The 24267-nt window shown below is 37.0% G+C and overlaps 1 protein-coding gene across 1 annotated transcript in view; it reads left to right on the forward strand.

Moving 5' to 3' along the window:
* The window catches only part of LOC113238198, a 57737-nt gene extending 33724 nt beyond the window's left edge, over nt 1-24013 (forward strand). The window contains exons 2-4 of the mRNA XM_026474977.1: nt 11176-11244; nt 11675-12381; nt 23044-24013. Of these exons, the coding sequence (XP_026330762.1) occupies nt 11680-12381; nt 23044-23061 (720 nt within the window). The 5' untranslated portion in view covers nt 11176-11244; nt 11675-11679 and the 3' untranslated portion in view covers nt 23062-24013. The remainder of the gene's footprint in view (nt 1-11175; nt 11245-11674; nt 12382-23043) is intronic.
* The last annotated feature ends 254 nt before the right edge of the window (nt 24014-24267 follow it).

Here is a 24267-nt window from a genome sequence, read left to right on the forward strand (position 1 = left end):
TTTTATGTTACAAGATAGTTATAACCAGATTTCAAAATGTTTATGTTAAGACTATGTGAAATAATTTCTTCAGTAACTCATTTTAGAGCAACCTTATAGTATTACAATTAACATTAGTTCCTTGTAATTTCGTTTGTTTTTAAATACTTATATTATTTTCCGAAGTTTATGTATCAAAACTGGGTTGTGTCTCAAGTATATACATTTTTAAAGAGATTCTACAACCGCTCATTGCGACACTTTTTTATATCATTTTGAATTATTTATTTATTTCACTTTTCAATTTACAATTAACAAAACAATGTGTATAAATCTACAAAGACTTTTCGCATATTATGCATCGTCATCTATAACCATATAATAATAACACGATGTAACTTTTTCAAAAAAGGCTTGTTTCGATTTTCATGGGTTCTTCTCATCAGATTCTGACTTGGTGACAATAGGACCAATTTTTTGAATAAAAAAAAGATTTTTTTAAATCGGTTCACAATTGACGGAGAAATCGGAAACATACATACAGCCGAACGCATAATCTCCTCCTTTTTTGAAGTCTGTTAAAAATTACAGCACATATTAAATGTTATGTATGTAACATAACATTTCTGGGGCACATATTACAGACGTCAAAAGTATATTTTTAAACTAAATAAACTTCGCTCACTGACATTAATAAATCAACCGCGTCGAGCCTGTGTGTCCTCAGGCTTATGACGTCAAAGTCAGCCTTGCGCCTGCGCCGCCGTAAGGGCATTAGCTCCCAATAACACTAATAAACGGCTTCATTCAAACAATTCCACGCCGAATTAAAAACATGGTGCGTACACGTGACTTTATAATATTTCCGCTATCAAAAATGATGTGTGATGGGTGAATATTAAATGTGAATGTGATATCCTTTTGCGGGACACATTAACTTGGAAATACTTAAGGTGATCGATATTAATCTAAGCGCTAATTAAATTTTTATTTGCTTCGACGACTCTTGATATCTTAACTGGAGTGATCAGTTACATAGTGGAAATGTCTCATCTAAGCGGTACCCACGGTAGCCGCGCATCTGCAGTTGTTACCTTTCCTGCCTGCGTCTAGTTTTATAAAAAGCTGAGCAACTTGGTGTGTACTTTAAGGAAAGTAGCAGTAGAGCTCCTTGCGAAAGAGTAGTAATGTTAGTATTACTGGATTCTGGTTTTGAAGGGTAAGGGTGCTGGTGAAATTACAGGCACATGGGACTTGTCAAGTTATGCCTCAGAGTGGCGCAGCTGCAGTGCCCCTCAGATCTTTGTGATTTAAATCTTTGAGTGGCACTGCTCCTGTTATGGACAGGCGTGTGGCTTACACTCAGGTGCACTACTTGTCCATCGCATAACTTGGTATGCGAAAAACAAAACGAAATCATATGACGTGTCGGTAGCTGATGTACGTTGTCGAGGAGTTCTTTTCATCTGTCTGCTATTTTCATGATTAGATCAGCTCTCTAGGTCACCACAACATTTTACTTTTTAAATTGCCTCCGTGGCCGAATGACTGATAACCATGACTGCCACGCAGAGGTCTCAGGTTCGATTCCCGGGCTGGGAGAAATGTTTGTATGGCTTACATTTATTTTTCTCGTGAGTTTGGGTGTAATTTGTCTATGTGTGTGTCCATGGCACCTGCGACACAGGGTTTTCTTAGTGCGGGGCTATGTTGAGCGCGTGCGTTATTGTATTGTTATTGTACTTTCATTGGAATTACAAGTAAGTCATATTGAAATCGATTAATGGAAAGTGGGTGAAATTCAATAAACCAAAGTCATCGTCTAATTTGCCAACCTTAGCAGTGGTACATTTTCTTCAAATTTCAATGAGACCTCTACTGAGGTACTCCCTTTCGAACAAAAAAGAATCACCGAAATCTAAAAAAAACCTTCGAAATGAGAATCCTCTCCTTTTGGAAACCGGTTAATACGTACTCGTCATTGGCATAAAAAATCAACATAAATCGATGGTCAAAGATGAACAGTATCCCAAATTGGAGCTACCGTGAAACGAACCCGGGACCTCTTCTTCTAGCGTGCACAGTGCAAAGCGTTGAACCATCTAGTTTGTCAACAATAAGCAAAAAAAAATTAATTAGAAACACTTGCCAACGTCTTGTCAACCTACAGCACGAATATTGTTTAGCATCAAAATGTAATCTTTTCCAAGGACCGCCTAACTTGTTAGCTGTTACACTATCTACAGGCTATCTGACTATACTCTTCTTTGGCACCTTGTTATTATCAGACTAATTCATTCATCCATTAAGCCATTTACTTAGGTATGTATGTAAGATATTGTCACCCCAAAACGTTCTACAGGCGAAGGAGTCCTCTACAAGTCGTTGCATTCTAAAGAATCTTTTTTTTTGACACTGTTTCTGCATTGTTATCCAAATATGGAATATATATAAATGAAGGAAATAATTTGTAAGATGACATGTAATCGCCGTTAACGTGTCTTTATCTTTATTTTTTTTGTGTTGTTTTGGCTTCTGTCCCACTGAGGACAATTCTACCAGTGTCCGGGTTGAAAGCTTCACGGTTTATATCAAGATTGCCAAGAACGCACTCAAGCGACAATGATCGGCTGTATCATCTTATGGACAAAGACAAAATAAGGTCAGGGTCAACATTACTTTTGAGATTCTCGAAGACGCAAAGACGTCATTGTGACATCATGCTTGTCAGAGAAAAAGATATTCAAAAAGTAGAGTCACATGAGTCACACTTTTAACTTACTGTACATTTATTTTTGGTACAGTCTGCTTTGTCAGTTGCCAATTTTGAGGCATCACTCTTTCTTGACATATTGGCATGATTAATTAGGAAATACATTCATGTATAATTTAATACTTTATTATTTCGAATAATCTTCGAAGAGACGGCAGACGTGGCTGAGTCGTGAGTCATCGGATATCGAATAAGATTATTTTTTTTGTAACCTGAGATTATGATAAAGGGCTGACTGTATGTAAGATGTATGTGATTATGACCAGAATAGTATTTGAAGTTTAAAAGGAATCATATCCCTTCTAACATGACAATCGATAACAAAGACTAGTAATATTACATATAGATACTCCATTATACCGGGTCAAAAAGACAAGTTTCAACCTTTGCCTAAAATAACATCTAAAAGTGATACTAGAAGGTAAATAAACAATACCAACGAATCGATTGATTAGTCTCGCTTCAAGCAGCAATCCAGAGACAATTGAGAATTTACATCAAATCAAGCAAATGATCTATAACGAATTGTTTTACGAATCATTAGTCGTGTTGACTGAGATAAATTTGAGCTTGTACATATACAAGCATAACTTATCCCTTTTTTTTAAACAAGCCCATGAAATCGATACTTCAAGTTAATTTGAAGGGGTTATTGTTTTATTTTATACATATTAAGAAAGTTTACTTGTTTTTATGACACCAAGTGACGCGACGAGCAAGTCGTACGCCTGGTGGTAAGCGACAGGCCTGTCCATAGCAGTTCTAGTGCCACTCAGAGCTTTAAATCTCAAAAATCTGAGTGAAACTGCCACGAGGTCCGTCACCCTAAGACACAAGTTAATTTGCGTGTAATTTCACCAGCACCCTCTTCAAAACCAGAACACAGTAGTGCTCATATTCTTGGCGGCAGAAATGTAAGGTGGCAGTACTTATCTGCACGAAGTCTTTTACAAGGAGCTCTACTGCTACTAATAAGTTATTTATAACCAATAAATAATCCGAACTAAAGGTAAAATTAAATTTCTAACACAATCTTAGTCGTCTGCTTGACGTAATTAAAATTATGAAACTTAATAAAAGTATAAAACGTAATGCTTATTTGTTTATTTACTTCCGCCAAATAATAAGCTTAGCCACCCAAAGGAGAAATGTAACCAGCCTTTTGGGCATGACTCAGGACTCGGCCGTTGATAACATTTTATATTTTCTTCAATATTTAGCATGTGTCGATTTATTTTGTTTATCACTTAAGCCTTGAACATAAAGTACTTAATTGTTGACATTCAATATCTATAAAATATAAGTCGACAGGTCGACATTGTATGCAAAAATTATAAAAAATATCCATCTTATGTGTGTAGTTGAAAGACAGACCCAATTCTCACGCAGTATGCGTTTGGTCTATGCTAATACTAATAATGAGTTCCTAATTTATTTTTCGGACACCTTTTTTAAGGCTGTCAGCTAATAAACAAAAGGTTACAAAAAGAGAATAAAAATAAACTGACTGTTCTTGATGGTCGTCTTCACAAAGTCAATTCATACAATGGGGCAATGTATACGCTTCTATAATGAGATTCCGGTTGATACTCAAAATTTGCCATTTACAAGGTTTGAAACTATAGTGAAAACAAAAATTTTACACTAAAAGATATCATTATCACATCCTCATGAGTGTTTTTATGATGAGCTTTTGCATTTCTTGGAGGATCAAAATTGGATATGTGAAGATGTCGACAGGTTGGGCGTATAAATTGAAGGCGGAGCCTAGTGTTCCCGTGAGTTTCAATATTGCAAATATTTTTAAAAATCACTTTGCCGTCCAGTCTCCTCTGGGGCCTCCCAATCGGAAGTTTGACGACGTTAGGAATCGAAAGCTGAACCTTTCAACAACGTTTCTCACCAAAGACATAAAGCGTGCCATTTTTAAAATCCGTGGTGGTAAGTCGCCAGGTCATGACGGGCTTAGCGTAGATCACTTGCGGCATTCCGGTGCACACCTCCCACGAGTGCTCACGCTGTTATTTAACCGATGTGTAAATCACTCGTACCTACCTCCTGATATGTTGTGGACTCTGGTGGTGCCGATTGTCAAAAGCAAGACCGGGGATGTATCGGACAGGTCAAATTATAGGCCTATTTCGTTAGCTACGATAGAAGCAAAAGTGCTTGATAGTGTGTTGAACTCTTATTTGAGCCGGCATGTAAAGTTACAGGATGCGCAGTTCGGATTTCGGCCCGGGTTGTCAACAGAAACTGCTATTTTCAGCTTGAAGCGCACTGTCAGGTATTACACTGATAGAAACTCCCGTCTATGCCTGTTTTTAGATCTTTCCAAGGCATTTGATTTGGTTTCGTATGACATCCTCTGGCGGAAACTAAATGATACTGGGCTGCCACTGGAGTTGGTATCTCTCTTTAGATTCTGGTACTTAAATCAGGAAAGCCGTGTGCGGTCGGCGGGTGAGTTCTCGGATCCATGGAGCATGGAATGCGGGGTGAGACAGGGTGGCTTGAGCTCACCCCTTATATTCAATTTATATATGAATGCGCTGATTGACGAAATTGGCGGCAAGCAGCTTGGTTATTTTATTGACGACGTATGTGTCAATAATTTCAGTTACGCGGACGATATGGTGCTGCTGGCACCTTCAGTTAGCGCAATGTGAAAGCTACTTAATATATGTGAGTCCTACGCGGAGTCACATGGTCTAGCTTACAATGTTAAAAAGACAGTGTACATGGTCTTTAAGGCGGGAAACAAGTGCCCTACTTTTGTACCACCCATGTTACTCAACGGTGTTACTCTTAAAAGAGTATTTCAATTTAAATATCTTGGGCATTTGGTGACCGAGGATCTTAGGAATGATGCGGATATGGAAAGGGAGCGCAGGGCATTGTCAGTTCGGGCGAACATGTTGGTTCGAAGGTTTGCTAGATGTACGGATACAGTGAAGATAATATTGTTTAAGGCATTTTGTACATCACTGTACACGGCAAGTTTATGGTTCAAATATACCCAAAACTCGTACAATGCTCTGCGAGTCCAATTTAATAATGCAGGGCACTGTTGCAGCTCCCGCGCTTTTGCAGCGCTTCGGGCATGTTCGCAGATGCGCGCGTGGCTTTGATGCAGTCTGGCGAAAGAAAACTGCCTCGCTTTTGAACAGAATGCGCGGGAGCTGTAACGGCATCCTGAAAGCGATAGCTGATAGACCTGATTGCCCGATGATGTATACACTCGCACAGAGACCAATTTCATTGTTAGTTATTAAGTATTAATCTAGGATAAGCTCTACTAACATTAAAATAACCTTAAATGTTGTCTGAAGTAAATAAATTATTATTATTATTATTAATATAGCTTCTGCGTACTTGTATAACAAAAAATATGTGGTACTGACCCGTTTAGCTCTTGCAGGTTGTCGTGATTTATCATATTTGAAATAAATACAATTTGAAATGTATACAAATGTTTTTACCTCTATAATCTCATACATATTCTTCTCAGGGGAATTTGCCTCACGAATGAGTAGTAGACTTTAGTTTAATCAATGACGATTTGAAATTTATGATTTATTATTAACCTATAAAATAAAGATTATTTGACATTGAGTTTGGGTCACCAAAACAGCGGATACGGCTAGCTATATATATGATCTCCGCTTGCAAACAAAACTGTTTTGAGACTGCGAAGGCTTCAATTGATGGCACATCCTCAGAATTACGACCACAGATTACAACGCAACACCAAGGCGACAATTTGATTTGGTTCCTAGACTATCATACGTATGATATTCAAATTGATACTTTATATCTACATAGATATACGCCCAAGAGAGGCGAAGGGTTATGTTGGACTCTTATCGACTAAAACCTGGTGGCATTCCTTTTCCTCACCGTATCGCTTACGCATTTTTTCGCAACTCCAACAGTGAGTGGTACCGACCGAGACGAGTCCCTTCTCGCTTTCCGGAGAGACATGTTATCTCCCCGGCAGACATCAAGAGAGACAGCGTGGAACACGTACGCCGTCAGTAATGAGTGGAAGACAGCGACTCAAGAGCTTATTATACCCTGAGAGTGCGAGTGCGCTCGCAGAGAGGGTCACAAGGTGGGTAGTCGCGAGCGTGCAACGAGCGTGCTGCCACCGCGCGAGGTCCCGAGGGGCGCACTAATGGCTGCACCTTCGAGGAATTTCTATTACTGTTGTATTACACTCGGGCCGGCCAATTAAGGTCCCTGATCCCAGTCGGTCGGTCGACTCTGTCATGATAATAGGTCGCTAAGACCAGCGCCAAGCGAATGGAATTTTGCAGGAATTTTGCGAACGACCAACAAGAGACCACGATGACAAGTTGTTAATCGTTACTCAGGGCGCACCGGCCCGCAATATTGCTGTTCTCCCCGGATAAACCGTATCCAAAAGGACCAGTAGTATACGGGCACACGTGGAGGTGTCCTGGACTGCACCCCGGCCTGTAATCCTGTGTCGCATCCCTTCGTAACTGTATTACACTAAGATTACAACATTGAGTAAACAAAATGAAAAGCTCAAGATATCTTGGCATTGCCATAAACTTCTCATATTTATTTCTTTAAAGAGCATCATGAAAGTAGAATTTGGCATTGACATCCTTGTGGAAATCATCGGCTCCAAAATCGAGACAGTAAACGTTGAATAATTCAAGCTGTCAACCTGCTCTGACATGTCTGTACTTGTTACAAGTATTGCATTGTTGTAATCAGACAAATTTTATGAACTTGTCGCGTAGTTACACAAATCTTCCATCAACATTGCGCGGAATCAGAGATGGGCAAGACTCCGGATTTTTACCTGGCGCCTTGTTTATGGAGGGCTTAAATCGCGTTAAAATCCATTAATACTCGAAATCGAGGGCAAAAACGATTTAAACTAAATATTGATATTAATACAAATAATATTGATATTAATACAAAATATTGATTGCTTTCTGTTCTAGACTACTTATTCGATTTGACTTTCTATTGACTCGATTCGCTTGAAAATCGCATTGAAATAAATCGAAACAAAAAATCGTTAGATCATAAGCACTTGAATCGATTTTCGTAAAAATTGAATTGTATTGGGAATCCACAGGATTGCAAGGAAGGAATTGTGAGGAGTTGCTTTCTTTTCTAAAAAACCCTTTTTACATCGAAATTTGTAAGTTACCTATGGAATTATATTAAATTCCGTATTCTCCATTTCCGTCCACGATTTTGGGCAGAAATGGGTTAAAACCCTTCACCTTGCGTAAAAACCCGGTTGATATCCGGGCAGACTGATTGGGCTTTAGCCCATCTCTGTGCGGAACCGCGTAAACATCGTAAACATGTTTGTTTGTATTTGTATAGTTAAAAAGTTACTTTACGACTTGGTTATGTTTTATTTATTAATCGTAAATTTTCCTAGACGATTTCATCTCTGTTGCATTTTTACCAACTTTGTATCCTTATAAAGGTATAAAACATTTTTTGCGGATTCTCATGTAGGTTTTTTTTTATAATAGTGACGGGACGATCAAGTCTCACCCATCCATAACAGTCGCAGTGGCGCTTAGGCTTTAAATCGCATAAAGATCTGAGGGGCACTGCGGGTCACTTTGAGACATAAATTGACAAGTCCCATGTGCCTGTAATCCTTCCAAAGTGGAATGCAGTAATGCTCACATTACTGCTTGGCGGCAAAAATGGCCAAGTAGCACGAATTCTTTTCCAAGGCGCTCCACTGCTGCTGAAGGTACTACAAACAATAAAATAGGAGAGGAATTAATATGATACCTATTATAATAATTACATGTGTCTTAGTTGCTGTGTGTTCTACACAGTTGTACTTGAAAATAAAAAGAAAATGTACTATGGTTTCATTTACACACATTTTCCATGCTTTATACAATACCCTTCTGCCCTTGTCTATGTGTATAATAGAAATTACTGACACTTCGGAAGAGACAGACGTGAAAGATAAGGTACTAAGTTTACAATACGAATAAACAAAATATATATTAATAATAAAATCTATGTTTACGTAAAAAAGTCTTTTTTAGAAGAAAAGCAAAATATATTGACTACACAGATCGAACGAGCAGGAAAATTTTACCTAACTACATCAAATTGCAAACAAAGAACGGCCTCAGTGGCCGAACGGTTATCATGCTAGAAATATTTGTATGGCCTACATTTATATCTCTCAGGGGTTTGGGCGTAATTTGTGGTTGTCTATGTGTGTCATGGCACCCGCGATACAGGGTCTCCCTAGTGCGGGGCTATGAGTGTGTACGTTATTATTATTTATTAATTAATCCTTTCCTCCGCTAAGTATCGTTACAATCATAAGTAACAAACTATTTATTTACATGCTTACGTACATATAACCAATAAATTACAACTTTTACAAAAAAAACCGATCTAAAAAATTTGTGGATTTTTTTAAGTTGTACTGAAATCGGTTAACGGAAAGTGGGTGAAATTCAATGAACCGGATTCATCCTCTAATTTGCTACCCTTTTTCAAAATTTAATGCGACCAGTACTGAAGTACCTCCAACAAAAAAAGAATCATTGAAATCGATTCACAAATAATGTCGGAGTAATCGCGTAACATACACAAAAAATGCAATGGAATTCAGAACCACCTCCTTTTTTAAAGTCGGTTGAATACAGTCTCTATTTAGACTGCCGGAAGTCATTAACAACATAATCATCTCTGCAATTTTTAAACAACCCTATGAAGAGAAGTGCCAATCATGCAGTTAACTATTAAGTACACTCGACGATGTATTTCGTGGAAGCCGTGCACGTATTTCATGTAATTGTATCTCATTGTTATAACATTACACATTAGTTGAACCAGGGCCGGATTAAAGCAGATCGCCCGCTTCGGTCAACTTGCCGCCCCATTTTTTAATACAAATAATTTTTATTGTTTTTAATAGATTTAAAGGGTATAATTTTCATTTACTTATAGCATAGTGCACAAAATTGTATTTACAGTTTGACTACTTACGTCAAATAAACCTAGCTTTTCCAAAAATTATTAATTTTATGCTTTAGTAGCAATAGCCCTCATTGTGAATGAGTTTGTGTAGGAATTATTGCCCTCTTACTTATTTTTGCCGTCAAACAGTATTGTGAGCATTACTGCGTTCCGGTTTTGAAGGGTAAAGGGTACTGGTGAAATTACAGGCACGTGAGACGCCAACTTATATCTCAGGGTGACGTGCGCAGTGGTAGTGCCCTTCAGATCTTTGTGATATAAAGCTCTGAGTGGTATTACAACTGTATTTTAGCGGTTTTGTCGCTAGGCATCACACAAAAATGTTAACAAACAACAGCCAGTAGTTGAAATATAAGTAAATTGACTTCTTTGTCATAGGGAGGTATACCATGTAAAACGCTTAGAAAAACTACTTGGTAAATGTTCACTTGTCTGGGATGGGCTTGGATCTGGCAAAAATATTTATGTGTAATTACCGGCTTGTTTACCGCCCCCCTTCCAGTGGGCCACACTGTCTTCATAACTACATAGCACTGCCAATTTAGTATATCCTGGCAACTTGGAAGTAGAGCTAGAATGGATATCGTACCTTTTATCTTGGTTCCTCAATGGTTGTTTAATACCCAGGTGCAGAAAAATACATTGATCAAAATGAGGATGTACATTTTTGTTGGCATATAAGTACACTATTACACTGTTAATAACAATTATTAAGTATTTGTTTGAACCCAACGTATTATTTATTATTATTTACGCAGTCTATTATACTAATTTGGATTTTATATTTTAGTAAATTATCCGTGCGCTACAAATAGTATAATTTCATTGGTGAATAAAAGTCCAGTAGTGGACATGGATATTTTACCTAACTCTCATGTTAATATATTTGTCTAAATACTACGAACGAATTAAGAATAAACTTTCATTATGTCTTCGTAAATAATTACAAGTACATTTCAGCAATACTGCGCACGACGTAAGTTCTACACTAAATTTATGTCATTGGGATTCAAATTTCATAATTTTCAGGTATATTTATTTTTAATATTAAATACTTTCTCATTCGCATTCGTAGTTTATATTTATGTTTCTTCTATTAATTTACGATCTCATTGATTACAATTTAATTTCATTTATAGTTTATTTTTTTATTAATATAATTAACTTTGTCTATTACTCCTTTGTTGGATAAAATAAATAATTTGGGTTTATATCTTGCTTATACCAGTTTTTCAACAAACGTAACTTCACAGGAAAATATAAGCGGTCAAATCCGTAAATGTCATACGAAAACATCAACGTCGATTTATCATTGTTTAAAATAGGATTATTTGAACAGGTTCCTCGAAAATAAATAATAGATAAACAAAATGTATATCGTAACAACTGATGTTTATTTGTTTCAGACCACTCGGCGATGTTAGATGACTGAGATCCAAAGGCACAGAGGACAACACAACTGACGACTAAATCAGGTATTACACCTACATGATTAAGTAGGTACATTAATTAATACGAAAGTTTACATAAACAACTGTAGCTAATCCTTCCCCCTCTGTTTACCTTTAGTCGTGTGGGAACGGATGTACAAAGTGTATACATACAGTACGGTCTTTGTTATTTTCTCTCATTGACTTCAGATTCAATTGCTCTTGCTTACTATGTATATATGTATGTATATCTAGAGGTTACATGGGCAATTTGTCAGTGTGGAATGCGGTAAACAAAATTACAAATATTACATGTAATAAAGTATAAGTTTCCACTCTGTCCTCAGTACTAGGCGCATTCTTAGGCATATACAGTGATAGTAAATTTGTGTCAACCGAAACCGGTTCACATTTATAAAAATATTGTTGAAGGTCATACGATAATCGATATCAAAAATTATTCTTTTGTTTTCAGCAAGGATGCCTCGCCTCGAACAGGCACCGCCGGAAGATTTTCGCCGCGTGTTGCGCGAAAAAGCCTTGAACCACAGTTTGTATTATTTGAAATTGGGGGCAGGGGTGTCTCCGGATGATGCGCGGGAGGCGTCACAGCCGCCTTCGCAGCGCCGGAGTAGCGCCAGTGCGGCCGTGCGCGCGCCGCCGATCGCGCGTATCGCCCGTCACGTGCAGCCGCGCGTTAACGAGCTCCTGCGCCGATTCGAACCCGCACAAATGCAGTATCTTCGGCCGCCACGTCCTTCTTCCCCAGAAGACATCACATCTTCAGACGACGACGACAGAGCTGCAGTGAGGAGACGCAGCCGTGACTTAAGCGACGACTCTGCCATTGAGCTGGAACCGCGGCGCAGGCATTCGCACCCTCGCGAAATCACACCGCCTCCAGATACAATGTCGCCGAGGAGGGAGAGGACGTTAATTGAGGCTCACGTGGTTGATTTGGGGCGACGAGGCAGCGAGGGGTGCGAGACCAGGAGTCGATGTGTAAGGACTCCAAGTGTTGTAGTCAGCGACTACTCGGACGGGGTGGCGGTTGGCGCTACTGAAGAGGAGGTGAACTGGCTGAGGTCGAGGTCACTGTCTGCAGACTCGGCGTGCTCTTCATGCTCCACTCTCTCCAGCAGAGACGACGAGGAATTCGAGTCTCCAACCTTGCCTAAGAAGGTAAGTGTTTTGATTGCCTTTTATTTGGTTTACCTATATATTATGATGATACGGAAATCTCATGTAGTAAGTCTATTATTCCTTGAATATTTAACCATTTTCATCCTAAATATCTAATTTACCTTTGGCACTTAGGTACTATGTAGTTAGGAACTTTGTAAAAAAAGTACACCAAAAATGGATTTAAATTTAAACAAAATTCAGCATGTCAGATAATTTTAAACTGAGTCTAGTTATGTTATTGATTACAACATAATATTCCGATCTGATCGCAAAAAGAATAAGTTTTAATTATTGCCACACCTATTTCTGCGTAAGAGTGCTGGTGAAACTACAGGCATACGGGACTTATCAAATGGCTCTCAGGGCGACACGGTTGCAATGGCAGTGCCCCTCAGATTTTTGCTATTAAGCTGTGAGTGGTACTGGTACTGTTACGGGTAGGCATGGCGCTTACCACTAGGTGCACAATTTACTTTTGCCGTCAGTAGACATAGAAAAAATATAACATCGGAGATCAGTTGCCAACTGATGTCTGTGACAGGTGTAGAAATCATTAATAGACAGTAATTATGAATCAAGTCGCTTTTTCTAGTGTATTAGCAATAGGTTTACGTTTGAAAAGTGTACCGTGATAGATTTGAAGACTTGCCTATTTGAATCGTATTCATAATAAACATTTATTGGGTTTTCGCTTAAGATGTTTTTGTCATACTTATTATATACGAATACAAAAGAGTGACCATGTATCTTGTTACGCACGACTGTTTTGTGTAAATAGTATTTGTGTTGCAATTTGCATTACAGGGCTTACGTGAAAATGTGGTATTGTCACGATGGAGTACAGTTACCAATAAGAAGTACATAATTTCGTGGTTAAATAACATCATTGTACCCCACAGATATAATATGTCTGTGATTGTACCATTTGTTACTCGTACTGAAGTATTTATCTTTATCTAAATGTATATCTTCCAAGGAACATTGAGTTATAACTGATAAAGAGAAAAACAAATTGTATTTTCATTTGTAGTTTTCAGATTACCGTGAAAACCTTCGAAATTGTAGAAAAAACTAGTCGGCTCAGTAACTCCGAATATTATCGGTAAATCCCATTACTCCCTACGCCCACAGTACTCCCGGTTCTGATAAAAAACCACTTCAAATAAAAGTTTCATTGTTTTTGCATGTCGCATATAATTAATAGATAAGTCTGAAATGCCTTACAGCACAGCTTATGACTGTTAAAATAAATACAAAGAAGTACATGTCTCAAGTATAATCATACTGTTTGTTGTGATGTATTTTTTACATTTTTGTACCCCACGACCATAAATGAATGAATTCTTTGGGATTTTTGGTGATAGTAATATATTACGTTAACTGTGGCAATAGATAGCTAGTAAACAGTAAGACTAACTTAAAAAAAATTAAGAACTCATTTTGAAATCTATGGTTTTCTCGGAACTCCTCGCGTACCTACGTCTTCCATTAAATCAGGCAGATTATTTTGGAGGAACCCAAATGACTTTGAGCAGTTTGATTCCCCTGTAGTTTAAACGGCCATGTTATTTTTATAACTATAAATCCATTGCTTTCAAAATCGACTTCGACTTCAATCGACTTCGATTTCAAGCCCGGGGCGAGTGAGCCACTGACAACAATACAGAACTCAACAATTAATAAATAAACAGATACGAAAACCGACATAATAGGTAGTGTACATACAACTACATGCACATGAGAAATACTTATGATATGTAAATAACAGCATATCAATAAAATAAACTTAAATTCTAATATTTTTAAGGGTAAGGGTAAATTACAGGCACTTGGGAGTAGTCAACTTATATCTCTGTATGTGTTTTATTTAGTAGCAGTAGAACTCCGTGTGAAAGAGTTCGTTCAGGGAAGTACTGCGACCTTAACTGTTTCTGCTACCAAGCAGTAATGTGAGCATTACTGTATTTCGGTTTTGAAGAGTAAGGGTGCTGGTGAAGTTACAGGCTCGTGGGACTTGTCAATTTATGTCTCAGGGTAATGGGCGAAGCGGCAATGCTAAAATTTTTGCGATTTAAAGCTCTGAGTGGCACTGCAACTGTTATGGATAGGCGTGTCGCTTACCACCAGGCGCACGAATTGTTCGTCCCGTCGCTTGGTATAAAAAAAAGATATTTTTATCTACAAAGATACAAGACGGTATAATTTTCTTATTCGAATACACTAACTAGTTAGCAATAGAAGCATTCCGAAAAGTTTGTTTAGGCCTTAAGTCGTAAAAAACTAATGCTAATGTGCCTCCAGTACCCAACATAGACTGACGTGCTGACCTCGCGAATTATCGCCCTATTGCAATAGGTGATTGCATACTATATAAGATTATGGAACGTGTATTGTATACTTATCGCCTGGATTACCTCGAAAATAACGACTTCTTCGGTCTTTTGGCCGGTGTCCTGGTGCTATTAGGTAAAAAGCACAGAGACCTCTTTACTTGTGCTGCGATCTGTCTGATCTGTGTGTGAGGAGTTTGATAAACTAATCCTTTCCATCTTACGAAACGTCTTGCTTTCTGCAATGCTTCGTTCGACCTGCTGGATATCCTGGACTCTAGGGTCCCGTTCTCTCAGCTACTCTTCTCTCGTTATACATTAACGATCTACTTTAATTCCTGGTTTGTTGTGGCATGTCGGCTATAGCACAGTTATGTCGAACTATTTGTCCAACTACTCAGGGAAGCGGTAATGGAGTAAATTAATCTAACTCTTAAAGCCGTGCCTATGTGAAAATATAGGTGAATCTAGGCTATTTCAACGAACCTCACTTTTTCGAGATGCGTTTAACGAAGATCGGTACGGACTATACGAACTATGTAGATGTCGATATCCGATTATCTTATGTTCTTGGGTGACTTGTCTCGTCTGGAGTGTGATGAGGATGACCCAGAGGAACCTGCACCTGGAGAATCCCGCACAGTACCTGAAGGGGAGCGCACTGAACAGGGCAATACCGTTCAGAACCCTCCTAAGTCTTATAAGTAACCTAAACTGACTTAACTTAAAATACAGTGGCCATACTTGTGTCCGCGCATTTCTCACACCACTGGAAGAACTCCGGGTGGTTAGGAAAACACCTAAGGAAATTATTTTTGATGGATTTCCTGACATTCTTGAGGGGCCGCGGTATATTGGTTTAGAGCTACATCTTAAACAGTTACATCTTTTTGCCAAACTGAATATCAGCCGTTACAACAAGTTCATTGCGATAATTTTACTGCTGTAAACAAACTTTGCGTACTTTTGAGTCAGACGGTATTTCAAGTCGGAGCAGTTCTTACCTGTAAGTGTATATCTATTATCATATTACACCATACTTTTATAATAACCATGTAAGACATACCGACTTAGTTTCCATACTTATGCCCAATTTACTTAGTATTGTAATACCTTTAACCGTTGTTTTTAATAAGAACTGTTATTAGTAATATGATATCCTATCGTATTAGCTGTTAATAATAACTGTTGTTTGTAATATAGTATCTTGTATATTAACACTGGAAATTATCGCCATAATTCATAACTAAATAATAATAATCGTGATTTGATTTTTTAGCTGAAGGGTTTCTCCATTATACCTTATATTAATATTTTTCGATTTGGAGTTCGCTCTTCTATGATCTGCCGGCTATCGGATTTTCTGGATTCGTTTGAGAACTTCATCGGAAACAACTTGTGCGTGGTGGCAAACTTCCGAAACCTTGAACCTCGTCGTCGGGTAGTCTGCCTTTCGATATTTTATAGGATATATTTTGGTACATATGTATGGATATATATTACAGGCCAAAGAAACAGACATCTGTTAAGCGAGCGTACATCATCCTTGTCCTTATACATATATACTATCCAACAGGTGAATATGTGGAAACACATAGCGTTTCTTTATCACACGATTGTGTTCCATGTAATATGTTCGAGAACCTTCGTTTCATAGGCGCATTTGGTCTAACCATAGTACAGGAAATTAAAATTCCAAATTTGGTGCCAGTTCCACAAGCCTTAATCCACCAGTAAAATTCCATAAACACCATGATAACATTTTCAAAAGATATATCCCGTTACTATGTCCTTTAATCAGAGCTTACAGTATTAAAGTATTATTTTATTTAATATCCAACGGATGTTCACATCCGTTACATTTGTCCATTTTGTTACTTTGTCCACTTTTGTTGGACTGTTCAATGTCATTGTTCATGACAATTGGAGCGGCACTAGATTAGTTACACTCATTGGGTTGAATGAGTTGTCATCTACAGTCTGGACTTACTGGGTAAGAGTTGGAGCGTAGAATTTAGTGTTGATTTAGTGGAGATGATATTGAATTTGAGTTGGAATATGTTAACAGCACATCAAGCTTTTTTGGAATGTCGCCTCCAGAGCAGCGGAACAAGACCCATTACTGTGTAGCTTGATATTCTGCAGTCCGTCCTTCGGACTAGAATATAATCTGAGTATAAACACTAATATTTAAACAAATATAAACTGACGATTTATAATTTTCTGACCCATTTTTTTTAACGCACACACGGGGCTTATGAGAGCCCTATATTGCGATATACGAAATCCTGTAATGCGGGTGCCATGGACATACACATAGATAACCACAGATTAATAATAATAATAATAACAATAACGTACTCACTCATAACCCCTCACTAGAGAAACCCTATGTCGCGGGTGTCATGGACACACAAATAGATAACCACAAATTACACCCAAATTCACGAGAGTAATAAATGTAGGCCATACAAATATTTCTCCTGCCTCGGGAAACGAACCCGGGAGCTCTACGTGACAGTCCAGCGTGGTAACCGTTCGGCCACAGAGGCAGTTTATTAATTCCATTTGTTTAACTTAAATGTGTTACCAATTTGCGTAATATTTTTTTTACTAAGAGATGACAATCATGTGGTGAAATTAAAAAATCAGGAAAAAAGTGACGGAAAAATATTTTTCACCGGACTAGCTCGGAAAGGCTTTCTTTCTCAGTAGAAATCTGCGCGCAAAAGCCTTTTTTCAAGAATAGGTTTTTGAAATTCGAACTTGACAATGGAATGTGGTACCCATTGATCGTAACTTTTTCTTTCGATGAAAAAAAAAACATGATGACACGTTCATCTATGCGATTTGTCGCACATTATTTATGTAATATAAATCCGCTGGTATGTTTTATTCTTATTATTGTTGATATTAAATTGAACAACGATAACTAATTTTTTTTTATGAAAACTAACGTGGTTATCACACATTATAGCATAACAGTAACGGGACTTACTCGCGTAGTATTTTCGCGTAATATCATCAGGTGATGAAGACCATCGATTATGGTTGAAACTAGTCGGACCGCTTCCGACTAAAATACTACACGAGTAAGTCCCGTTACTTTTATACTATAATAACTAATTTTGTTTATTAAAACTGATGTTTTATAATTCAATTATTATTCTTTCATATACCATTTTTCTCGCTATAGTGAGGTGAAATGTTGTGTGTATCGATCGGCAACAAAGCTGTTTCGCGTCTCGTGCCTTGAATCGCTACACTCAGGATTCTATTTTCTTCACTTAGGATCCTTCGCTTACTCAGGTTTCAATACAAGCATTCGCGTCAAACAACAACTTTGCAGCCTTGCATAACAATGTTGAAGGTTATGAGTTTCAGATTTTTTATTATTGTTAAAATAACGATCTTGTATTACAGATGAAGCCATAAATTTCAGAGTGTATTCTCTTGTGATAGAATCAAATGTCGTCATCAATATGAAATCATTAGATAGGTGTTCCTTAGGGCACTGCAATAATGGAATTATTGAGATTCTCTATTGATGGATATTCATATTTTTTAAACATCAATCGTCACCACTACAACATTTGGTAGTAATAGTAATTAATAATCGAAACACGTGCAAAAATTTGTCACTGTTGTGTGCGTTCTACATAATGTTAAATATGTCGTAAGTTTGTTTATAACTGACAATAAGTGCCACAAAATCTTTACTGATGCTATTGACGTCACACGAATCGAGTATTTAATACTCATTCCAATTTGGGATCATGCAAATGGCTGGATCAAATACTTAAACTAAATTTGAGGTCAGCTTAACACAGGACCGTGACCAATCAACTGTTGATAAACACAAAACTAAGCGTAGCATTGAATTGAGGATTTTGGGACAATGCATACGAGGTACGATAAGGATAAATAGGTACATGAATCAATTGAGGATTTAGATTAATTGGTGAGAGAATTCAGAACACAAATAGGGATAAGTAAATTTCTTAATTGAAATAAATTTGTTTGGTAATTTAAATCTTTTCTAAAGTGGTTTGTTGCATTTTGAAATAAAAGAAGTATCGACACGACACTAATAAAAAAAATAATAATGAACACACTCATATTCCCGCTTTTCACTTAAAAGCTTTTTAGTTTGAAGCTTACAAAATCGCTTACAGAAACGTTTAAGCGCATAGACTTTTGTTAAAAAAAGCTTGCAACGTGTTGATCGCGAAAAGCAAGTGTAGACCACTAAAGGTTTTAAGATAAGTCACTTTATTTTGTAAATCACGAGTTTTTTTTTATTTATAAAATTATTATTCTTATTGATGAATTAATTTGTTTAGGAAACATAGATGGCGGGACTTCAAACATAGGCATGTTGTTAACTCTTACGCTTAAATTGAAAAGCGTTCTTATGTGCTTATTTAAAGAAAATAAACTTTTCGTTTAAACGCCCACCTCTAGTCGCGGGTACTATGTACACACAGATAGACAACCACAAGTTATACCCAAACTCACGAAAGAAAGAAATGGAATCGAACTCGAGATCTCTGCGAGGCAGACCAATATGGTAACCTTTCAGCTACCGAGGCAGTCTATAAGAAGGACAAGCGTTTTCAGATAGGCGTTGAAGGCCTGGGAATTTAGGAAAATATTTTCCAAACTCTTTCTGTCCTGTGTTGCAATAGTTTACATACAGTTCTAATTCCAACGTATCCTTCAAGCTTTCTATTTATATATTATTTGAGAGTCTTTACGACGTCACCTACGCTCTATGAATCTATAATTGCCTATTACCTCTGCGAAAAGAAACCTATCCGATCATGGATGAAAAACGGTTTCAAGGAGACACTTATAATTATTTTTAAAAACTAATTTTTCATCCTTTCAAAGCGCTAATGGCGTTTACAAGTCATTCATATTATTGGTACAATTACTGTGTTGTAAAATGAGGCACAATTAGTGTAGTACCATGAGCATTATCTTGTTTTTGCCATCGTGGTGTTAATAATTTGAGTTGTTTCCTATCGAGTTCTTAGATTTTCTACTATTATATTTATTTTATTTTATATGTTATCCATTTCTTAGGATATCGCGATTGCACTTTGGGAATTAAACTATTTCACCCGTGACCATGGAACCTGTAAAGAGCCCGAAACGTTGGTTTGTTTGAAAAATAAAAGTGAGTGATTTTAAAACCGGAAAAAAATAGCTTCATTTTCAATGTCAAATTTAGACGTTCTGACAAATAAAATTACTGTAAAGATCAAGTCTTTAAAGTGTAATTTCGGTAACAGATTAAATAATAATTAACAAACGTGACTGTCCGCGGATCTTACATTTTGATATGCTCCGTTTACTAAGTATTTCATTAATTGGATACCTAACCTAATTGCGAATTGTTAATAAAAAAAAATATAAAAAAATAAAATTTTTAAGGCTGAAATGAATGAAAATAATTATTTTAAGTAAGTCTTTACTAAAATTGAACAATAAAGAATAAACGAAGATTCACAAGACAAATTCACATATTTACTAAAAGTGCTTCAAGCCTCTCTCATCTTTTCTTTAACGAAGGCCTGTAAATCAAATCTTCCATCGTGATATAAAGGAAACAATGCTTTGTTATGGTCAAGTCTCGTTTCCCGGGCGGTAGTAAACTGATAGTTTTAATTTTTTTATATCCGAGCGGCCCACCATTGACGTCAATCGACCGGTTGTGTGTATGTCTACATGTTTGCGTGTATGGTTGCATTTGTGTGTCAAGCAGGGTCGTCACAGGGCTTTATTGGTTGTGGTATTTCGTAATGTTATTGTTCTTGCATGAATCTGTATGACTATTTCAGTGTAGGTTATTGTTTTGAGTATTGACAGTTTTGTTAAGATCCTTTGTGTAACTCATAAGGCATTAACGACAGAGACGTTTGATTTTATGAGACGTGATGTAATAGCGGTATTGATTTATCGTAAAACGTGTGTTAGCATTTCAGATGCTGTTAATGTTTTTGTTGAACCTAGTTCTATCGACTTGTGATTTAGAGCTTAGTCAAATGTCTTGTGCAATACCATGGACCAATAATTCAAGAGGAGTGCTAATCTCTATACTGCAGATCGTAACATTCAAAAAGGTAAAAATTTCGTCTTATATCTAGATGGCGTTGGTCAATAGCCTGGAAGTAGTTTATATCATGTAAATGGCTGTCGATATCAATTAATTCCTTTTCAATATGAAATATAAGAAGTCAGATTTTTCTCCACTCAACTAATTGAACATGAGCTAAAATTATTTTTTGAACTTTGATAAATATGCGTGTCAATAGATGGCATTGAGTGTTACAAACTAAACATTTAAAATTCAACGCCTCCTAATAATAGGTAGAGGGAGTTAATCTTAACAAAGTAAAAGAATAGCCAGTAGTAACCATAAAAATCAGTGCAATAAGCGCCATCTAGTTGATTTGTTTGTTATCACTACAAATTAGAGTAGCTTTGATAAATTGTGACTTGTCAAAGAAAACAAATTAGTTACAAAAATAGCTATTTGGTACTCGTCCCGGTATCTGGTGTACCAATAGGTACTGTAGTCTAGGCTCTACTCTATGAGTAAAATCACTGGCTGAATGAATAGTTTTGTAATTAGAATGTTTTGGAAAATGAAGTGAGAAAAGAATACAGCATCTTGAGATAACGAAATATAACCCAACGCCGAAAGCATGTAAAAAAGTGCAATAAAGTATATTTTTGAAGATTATTCCAGTTTAAATTCATAAAAGTACCTCTCGCTATGCAACCCAAGCTACGCCTCAGTTACAGTACTAAGTACCCGACGACGATGAGGTCGAGGATGTAGCACGCACATCTAAATAATGCCTATTTATTCTCGCCTTGAAAAGTCCAAGTTATAGCGTTCGGGGAATAAGTCTGCACGCAGGGAATAACACTCTCGAGCCGCTCGCCATACAAATGTGGAAGCGAAACGCTTTGTGCGAATCCGAGGAATATTCACAACATAGGGGTGGAACCCCCGCCCACGTCTAGTCTCCCGATGATGGAAAGGGGAAGGCGGAATCAAATTATGCAATTCCATCGCACACTCTCCGTGATATATCCTGTGAAATACCGATAAGCTGGCAACTCTACAGCGAATGATTTTGATATTCGACTGTCATTCGAATGACAAATTAGTAATCTCCTAATTTTCGTATTCGAATGATCATTAATTACTTATTGTTTTTATTAATCCATAGATTCCATAGACCATTTCTGCTCATGATCCCTCTCTCACATATGGTAAATACCGTTATTGTGGCGGGGACATTTTGTTATGGACATGGTGAATGATCTGGTGGTGTTCCGAGTAGTTCCGACATATTAATCATTCGACTCGTGCTACCGACGAATGACAAGGGTATACGGTATCGGTAATTCTTCGATTCGACTGGAATGATTGTGCTTAGTTTCGACTTAGGCGAATGATTTGCATAATTAGTACTACTAACATTCAAAGTTGCGCATCTCTACTACTACAACTAGTCCATGGCAATACTAAACGTAAAATGTTTTAAGGCATTCAAGGAGAAGAAAAGCTGGGTGTGTAGTATAGTAACTTATTAGTCTAGAAATATATACGATTTATTTACTTGGTCAAAATAACGTACAAATTTATACGAGTATATGCTAAAACTATAAAACTTAAACATATTCTGTCCTCCTTGTCATTACTACCGCAAATGCGTTTCGATAATTTACAAGATATAGCACGTAACGTTTTATTGTCACGGAAACTAAATAAAATATAAAAAAACTGATTCGAGGGGGTTGTATATTCCATATAATGTTCGCTCAATTTCGCTGTAACGTCGATTAAGTATGTTAGTTATTATAAGTATTACTGTGGTATTATTGGCATAATTATCACAAGAAGTTAGGATTACAATACGTATTTTTTAATTCACATTTTTTTGTTTGATACTAATGAGCTAACGGATTGTTCATATATTATTTTAATACTATCTTAATATATCTTCAGACAGATGACGCCACAGATCCACAGCGTTACATTGTGGCCGCGACGCATGTTTGACGGGAACTAAATGTCCCACTTTCATCAATTCACTTTTCTGTTTTTCATTGTTTGTTTCGGTTTAAGGAAACGTTAAAATCAATACAAAACCAAAACCAAGGAAAAACTGAAAGTGAAACAGACATCCAATGTGTATTCAAACATTTTAAGAGTTCTAGATTTAGACTTAGGTTTCAAAAGCGGGTCGCTCAGGACTATATCCCTTTTTGTTTTGATAAATTAAGAAGTAAAAATTGATTGTTCCAGATGGTTAACGCTGATTGAGGGTGACTCCTGAGCGACCTGCGCTGGCGTTGACGGCTGCTGGACCACTGTTGAAGATACCTCGACTTCAACTAACGGCGTTTGCTTCAAAATCCTTGTAAATTCAACAAACTATATCCGAACTTGTAAATTCTTAATTTAAAAAGATACTGTATTATTTTTGTTCGCTTTTTGAATTTTCTCTCGCAATCCATATTGCTTACGAAAACAAATAACGTTCTTATAACCTTTTGACCGCCACTGACAAAAACTAATTTCGTTCCGTATGCCACACCAAGCCTATATGACATGTATGAATGTCCACCTTCATCCATAAATTCTCCTAAGTCATAGAAGAACATAACTGTGCATAAAATGCAACTATGAATCCATACTCTGGAATATACAAATAACACAATTAAAATCTTAATATATATTTATTAATTTCATTGATTGACGCTTTAAGGTGTCATGCGCTTAACAGCCAAGTTTATGTAAGAAGCTTTAAGGCGTCCACGGCGGTCAAAGGGATAATAATCGTGTCGACGTTACTTTTATTTTAGGACTTTGAATAGTATGTTGCCACCTTGATTGCACTATCTGTGGCCACATAAAGATGATCCCTCGTGCAGGAAAGCTGCCAGGACAAAACACGTTAAAAATGATTTATAACGAAACACGATAGTTATATTTTACCTCCAATAAGTTGACATATCTTCAACAGTCATGAATGACTCTTCTAGGATTTTTATGTGTAATTCGGAATGAGCTTACCATAGTGGTTGTATAACTCTGTAACGAAACTTTCTTTGTTGTTAAGATGAAGTATTTGTCCATTCCTATTAGACCCAATAATATATGTATAATAAATGTACGATTATACTGTAGGATGATACTATATATAGACTTATGAATAATAAAAAACTTAATGACTCTTTCTATAATTCTCATGATCAATGCGAGCGAAAAAAGACGAAAAAAAGGAAGAACATTTATTCGTGTTCCTAAGCTTCGTAAGCCGTTGATTAAAAATTCACCCTTTTGTCAATTCGTTCAATAGAAATAAACCTCCAGTAATCATGAATTGAGCGCTTTTTTCATAAAAAAACATGAGAAAAACTTGAATTTCTTTTCTTCATTTATGATCCCTTTGCAGGTAAAACACAAAATCATAACTATCTCCATAGTCGAATTGACTTTTAAGTGAGTTTTACCTTTAAACCGACG

This window comes from Hyposmocoma kahamanoa, unplaced genomic scaffold, assembly GCF_003589595.1.
Source record: "Hyposmocoma kahamanoa isolate Upper Pololo Valley unplaced genomic scaffold, ASM358959v1 95, whole genome shotgun sequence".
Classification (NCBI taxonomy): Eukaryota; Metazoa; Arthropoda; class Insecta; order Lepidoptera; family Cosmopterigidae; genus Hyposmocoma; species Hyposmocoma kahamanoa.